This window comes from Corvus brachyrhynchos, unplaced genomic scaffold, assembly GCF_000691975.1.
Source record: "Corvus brachyrhynchos isolate BGI_N302 unplaced genomic scaffold, ASM69197v1 scaffold28, whole genome shotgun sequence".
Taxonomy (NCBI): domain Eukaryota; kingdom Metazoa; phylum Chordata; class Aves; order Passeriformes; family Corvidae; genus Corvus; species Corvus brachyrhynchos.
Genome location: NW_008246058.1, coordinates 6,599 through 13,448, shown reverse-complemented (window position 1 = coordinate 13,448; position 6,850 = coordinate 6,599). Strand labels below are relative to the sequence as shown.

Here is a 6,850-nt window from a genome sequence, read left to right as displayed (position 1 = left end):
GGAAATTGGCGTTCTCGGTCGTGGGCGTGCCGGCTATTGTGAAGACTGATAATGGTCCTGCCTACGCCTCGGAGAAGATGCGGCAGTTCTTGCACCTATGGGGGGTAGACCATACCTTTGGTATCCCACATTCTCCTACTGGCAAGCCATTGTCGAACGCGCTCATGGTACTCTGAAGCGTGTTTTGGACAAACAGAAAAGGGGAATGCATAGAGAAACCTCACAGAGCCGACTAGAGAAAGCTTTGTATACAATTAATCACCTTACAATGCCACAAAAATCAAATAATCCTGTTATTCTGAATCATTTTCTCTCATTGCAGTCTTCAGGCGAGACACAACTGCCCCAGACAAAATTCTGGGTACAGAATTTACTTACTAACCAATGGGAAGGCCCACATGAGCTTATCATTTGGGGTCGTGGGTATGCTTGCATTTCCACAGATACTGGGGTACGGTGGCTACCTTCAAAATGTGTTCGCCCTGACCTACGGCACCAGAGGCAGAACAGGCAACCTCCAAATGATGGCCAGAACGCCAACCATCCAAATGGCGACCAGAATGTAGATCATCAGCCTAATGACTCTTCTGATGATGACCAAGATATCAACCATCAGGCACATGGTCTTTCTACAAGCAGAGACTGGGATGGTCCTTCTACAAGCAGAGACTGAACTTTAAATTTCTTGTTATGGAGTCAGTTAAAGCCTTAAGGACATATTTAGAATTAATAATGGATGTAAATTTCTATTTAGGATTAATAGTAGAGTTGTTATCAAACAAAAAGGGGGAATTGTGGATACAAAAATGCTGCTAGCAAGGATTTCCTTGCTATTTTCTAAGTCCATGAGAGACTTCTCTCTCACAGAAGAGGTAGCAGAGTTATATAAACAACCAAACACCTGCAGCCTTGAAAAGTCTTGTTTATAGTATAGTAGAATAATATTTTGACAATGGATGTTTTAGGATTTTAGCCAATCACCCCCAAGGGGTGGCTGATCCTTTGTCCAATTAGACTATGAAGAAAAAAGTCTATAAAAGTTTGTAAAATAATTAAATGGATCAATCTTGCTGCACAATTCCTGCCTGCTGGATCTTCTCTCCTCCTCCCTATGGCTGCGGGACACGGTGATAAACCTTAGGGCTTTTTTTTTTTTTTAATAATGTCCCGCTCTAGTAGGGCATGCTTTGAGAAAGGTGAAGAGCAGAACCATGGGGACCACTTCCTGGGGTGAAAGATTTGAAGCTTGAGGACCTCTTGACTCAGGAGTCTTGTACAGATAGCAAGACCCAGTGCATGGAGAGTGAAGCTTTATAACCACAGAAGTAAGTGGGATTTCAGTTTCAGCGTAAGCACTGATGTTGAATTTTATTGCCCTTTTCTTTCTATCCTTCTTCTGGCTCCTCTATCTTATAAAGCAAAATTTTTGCAGTACTTCAAGGCTTCTAGTTTCTCATGTAGAATGAAAAGACCTAATCCTGTTTTTAGCTGGTCTCTAACACCAACTTCCACTCAACCTTTGGTATAAGCTCCATCAAGCATCCTCATGCTCTTTCCTCTGAAGCTCCAAAAGCTTTAAGAAGGACTCAGTTCACACACAAATCTACCTAATTTTTAATTATTTTCTTAAAACTTACTACTTGGATGTCCACAAAATCTACCAGTGTAACTGAGCATGCTCTGGAAACCGCTATTGGTGAATTCCAAATGAGACACTGCAAGTATAGCACTGATATCACAGATAATTCAGGCAGCCTGAGCAGCCTGGCTTTAGAAGAGACCTGAAGCCCCCATGGGGGCTGATTTATGGGGTTGCTAACCCAGACACAGACTATGCTGTCACAGCTACATTGTTCAAACATCCAGCCTGAATTTTGTACTGTGACTTCTGTGTTCAGCAACATTTCCTCTTTGTACATCCACGTCCTCCTTCTTCTTCCTTACAGCTACATGTCAAACTCTTTTTTAAGGGCTTGTTTCTTGGGGATTATCAGTGAACGAATCAAAGCTGCGGCTTAAACCAACAAGAAGTGTAGCCCAAAAAGTCAGAAAAACTGGTTGGAACAGGACAGAACAGACTAGTCAACAGACTTGGTCTTAAGTCAGAGTTGCAGGTTCGATCTTTATTTTTAAAAGCTATGGCTTAGTTTAACTTGAAGTTATGGTCTGTGATCTGCAGGTGGTCAAACTGATACAAATGTCACACTGGCATCCAGATCATTACATGAACTTCATGAAACCAGGTCAGGCACACAAGAGTCATGTTGGGGAGACTGAAACCAGTGTCCAGTCCTAAATCTGCTGGTGGAAGACTGATTGGGATGTCCATGAAATCTCAAAGCTGTGCAGAAAAATAAAAGATGATTATGACAGGCAGCTCTTCCTTCCCCAGACTGCAAGTAAACCTAATGAAAAGTAGCTGCTGGCCCAAGCTGTTTTCTGTGCAGTGGAAGCCAGAGCCTATATTAGCTGTGTGTTCAGAGTAAAAATAACTGTAGGGCTGGTGCTGCTGCTCCCAAAGTGGGTAAAATTCATTAAAAGAAAAAGGAACAACCAAAAAAATAAAACACCAACTGTAAAATACCTTCACAGTTCTCACTTGAGGGAAAGACTTGCCAGGACAGGTCCCCTGGTCCAAGAGCTAGTAGGGCAAGTGTTCCCTGGTTTGCAACTGCAGCAGCTTTGGCTGAGCAGAAAACATCCCCACATGCCAATGTGGAAATGAGGCCACAGAAATCCCCCATGCCAGCTTTGCTCTTCCTAAGCATCGATTTCCCTGGCATTCACAAACTCAGAGCACAAGAGCATCCATCGGAATGGGAGACCAACTGCCAGCTGCCATTGGCCTTGCTGCCTGCCAGCTTCATGGAAAACATAAAGGTGAAAATAAATCTCCACCACTGCAAATTACTTCATGGGCAAAAGAAAATCAATACATTGCAACTTCACACTGTCTTAATGCCATTAAAAGATCGTTGAAAACCAATCAAAAGAGCATCCATAATTCATTCATACTCCCCTTACTGAATCCTTGTCACAGCCACAGTCTATGTGTGCATCCATAATCTTGTCCCATCATTTTGCACAGTCCTTGTTTTTGAGACAGGAAGAGGGATTTCAGCCAGCAAGGTTCTTACATTGCATCAGTACCTTCAAACCTTGGGTCTCCATCTGTGCTGAGCTCTGACCATCCTAGTCCTCAACTTTCTTGAAAAAACTACTCATCTGAAACATTTTTTATTTCTCAACCCAGTGAGCTTAACGCTTTCACATGGTCAAAACTGCCTTGTCATGATTCATTTCCAGGCATCCCCTTTAGCACACAAGGCAGGACAGCACTAAATCCTTAAAAGTCAAAGGGCTGTCTGGAAAAATTCTTCAGGGAAGGAAAGCAAGCAGATGAAGATGGGTCTTCACAGGTCTTTCACTTTCACTCAGTCTCATTTTTTATGACTTGTTCTGCGCCGCTTGGAATTTCTCACTTCCCCTCCTGACTATAAGTGAATGAAATTAAGGTGAGAGTCTCCCTTCCAGGTGTTGGGATATCACACAATCAACCCCAAATCCAGACATTTGAACTCTTATCACTACAGATGGCAATTCTGAGGAATATCTATTGAAATCATTACTGACTGCAATGATTTTTTAATTTCATTTCAGATAAATTTTAAGGTTCCATATTGTGCCTAAGATAATATTGTCTCTCCCCTATCAAAGTGGGTCTCTCAATTGGATATTTTGCTTTAGCATCAAAATAATCAATTGGAATGCCATTAGTGGAAATCTGATTGTGCTATAGATTCAACATCAGTCACTACAGAGTTACTAAGAGGTGCAGCCTGGGACTCCCATCAAATTCCTTCTCGGCCTTCAGACCTGCATAAGTTGTGCTTGCAACCATGTGTCTTGCAGGGTACTTACCCACTGGTTTCCTTTATGCTGCCTATTTTAATACAAGGAAGCAGCCAGGCTTAGCAAACCAGCACCTCTTTTAGGTATTTTCTAGAAATATTTATCCAATACTTCTAATTTTCTGCAGAATAGGAATGGTCATGTGGCACAATTTGAAGTAGAAAAGAGGAAGGAATGGTGGCTACATATGGCAGAAACCTCTGAATATCAGTTTTAAAGTGCTATAAACAGATGTAGGTTACGGGTGTGTTCGGTCGGGACGGACGTAGACGGTGACGAAGAGATCTCTATAGGCAGGTCTTGGGACACATGGGGTTTGTTGTAAAAGGCTTGGGTATAGGGGCACTGCTCAGAGCTGCCAGACTCAGCTCGGAGCAGGCCCAAGAGAGCAAGAGAGTAAGTGGGTTAGAGAGAGAGAGAGAGAGTGTAAGAGCAAGAGTGGAAGTGAGAGCAAGAGTGGAAGAAGTAGTAAGGAAAAGTGTCTGAAGTCCTGGTTACAATACAATAAATCATCTTCTGTACTGAATATTCTAATTGTCACTAACCAATCTAATACAAGATACAAATCCTATAGCATTTACATACAGCCTATAAGAGTTCTTATATTACCATAGAGTGTTACATCTTAACTTCTAAAAACTACTCTTTGGACCCCTTCTGCTGAGCTAGTAGGGTCTGCTCTGACCCTTGGACCCGCTTGCAAGCAGAGGGTATTGTTCCATCAAGAGGGGATTACCTTCAGTTGGCCATACCATTGTTTTCTAGTTGTTCAGTAACTAAGACTTGGTATTTCAAAAGTGGCTTTCATTTCGATGTTGCCTGTAGTTTTCATATTCCCAAAATCTTTTGTCAGGCAATCATATTTATAAGGCTTTCCTGTTTCATCTTCCCCAACAAACAGATCCACTGCAAATTCCTCAGTCAAGTCCATTTTAGTGGAGCAAGACAGAAAAGGTCTTTGCTTTGAGTGTCTTGTGTGCCAGAACTGTGTTTCTCCATGACTTAGGCTCCATCACTGATGGTAAAATATGAGGATGATTGAATAACTGGTACAATTTCACCACCAGCCCTGGGTGGGACTGTAACTGGTTGTGTGAAGCATCACACAAGCTGAAACAGTGATGTTGTCTGGCAAGCCCTCATGGTACAATCTGCTTTACAACACCCAACAGACTCCAGGAGAGTCCTGATAACTTCAGCTGGAGCTCTTTGTGATGGGCAGGAAGCAGCCTTCAGATACTCACAAAATCACAGAATCAAGGACAGATTGAGGTTGATCCAACCCCCCTTCTCCAGCAGGGCCACCAACAGCCAGTTGCCCAGGATCATGTCCAGATGGCTTTTGAGTATCTCCAAGACTGGACACTTCCTATTACTGTCTCAGTCCAGCTCTGTGGGGTCCCACGTGCCCCCACAGACGCACGGGTGGGTTCAGTGTTGCAGTCGGTAGCAAAGAGTCGAGAAGGCCATTTGTGTGCACTCCCCACCAGGAGCATTTATTGCTGCTACACTGTCAAAGGGTGCAGAGGCAAATCCAAACATGATCCCAAAGCTCACAGTTTTATCTGGGGGTGAGGAAAAGTCGGGAGTAGGGAACGGGCACCAATGGGGAAGCTCTGGGGGAGTGACGAGGGGTAGAGGCTGACAGCCAACCAGGGAATCCAAACTGGGGTGGATTAACATAACAGAACAAGCATCCCAGGAGAAGCCTCTTTCTCTCACCATGAACGCTAAGTCTCTGGCACCAGAGACTGTTTTACCAAGAGCTCCCTCTGTCCCTTGTGCCACAGGCCAACTGGCCACCACAACTCCTCTTTTCTGTCTTAATTAAAAAGGCCTCTCCCAGGGATCCCAAAACCCAAATATCCCCAACAACTAAACACACACAAAACAATAAAAACAATCAGAAGCACCCACAACCCAGTGTCCCAACAAGTCCTCAAATCTTTCAGAGGATTTTCTCTCTGAATGCTGGAATGGATGCTCTCACAGGCAGTGGTGAGGCTGAAGCAGCACAGTTCTCTCTGGGCTGCGGCACAGTCCATGCATCCATCGCCAGCGGTACCAGGAGCATCCAGAGGTCGGCAGGGTGATAGGTGTTGGGTGCTGGGCATCGTGGTGGTGAATGTGGGCACAGGCTCTGGCAATTGCTTCTGTTGGGGTTTTAAACAAAGTTAAAAATTTTGCGATTTCAAGTGGGGGGGCCTTTTTCTTCCCCCTTTCTTTTACTTCAAGGTCTGGGGAAAGGGGAATGGTATAACAAGCAGTAAATAAAGAGAGGAGTGCAAGTTAAGAGAAAACATGTCAATAGGAGTATTGGGGAGTGTGGCTGTGGGAAAGGCAAAGCAGAGGGGTGGTGGTGGGAATATTAACTGTTGGGAAAGCAACAGAGAGGGTTAGATCTGGGGAGACACCAAGGGTGTTTTGACTTATCCATTCAAAGTCTTGTTTGCAGTTCTGGTGATGGGAGGGCGTGTCTGTTTCTGTGGTGGACATTGGTGCTGTTTTGCATCGTCTCCGTTTCCAAGCAGTGGTGGTCTGGTCTTTTGACTGCGCCCTGTTTATCTTGGTTGGCATTGTGTCTGCAGCAATGGTGTTTGCTGGGCTGCTGCAGGGCTTGTTTTCTCTGGCAGTTTCCAGGTATCATCTATGTATGACCTTTGGCTTCTTCACCCTAGTCCTCTGGTATTCACACTTAGCATCCGAATCTCAGAAGTCACTATTCTGTTTCTTCGGCTGCTGTTCTGCCTGCTCTAGCTGCACCTGCAAGCTGGTCAGGTTCACATCTTCCCCCATGACGCTCCCGCAGCTTTCTGGGAACAGTCAGGGTCCTACAGCTTGTTTCCTGCGACCCCCCTCTTTTTCTGCTTCTTGTGCAGCACAGGGCTGGGGGCTGCAGGCAGGGCTGGTGCCAAGGTGAAAGGCACCATGCGGGCAG

General features: G+C 44.6%; 1 protein-coding gene across 1 annotated transcript in view; it reads right to left on the bottom strand.

Annotated features, from left to right (window-relative positions):
• Positions 1–6,708, bottom strand: part of KCNQ3 (potassium voltage-gated channel subfamily Q member 3) — a 214,116-nt gene extending 207,408 nt beyond the window's left edge. The window contains exons 1-2 of the mRNA XM_017746042.1: positions 6,633–6,708; positions 5,903–6,065 (exon numbers count right to left, since the gene is read on the bottom strand). Coding sequence (XP_017601531.1) covers positions 5,903–6,065; positions 6,633–6,708 — 239 coding nt within the window. The remainder of the gene's footprint in view (positions 1–5,902; positions 6,066–6,632) is intronic.
• Between the last annotated feature and the right edge of the window lie 142 nt (positions 6,709–6,850).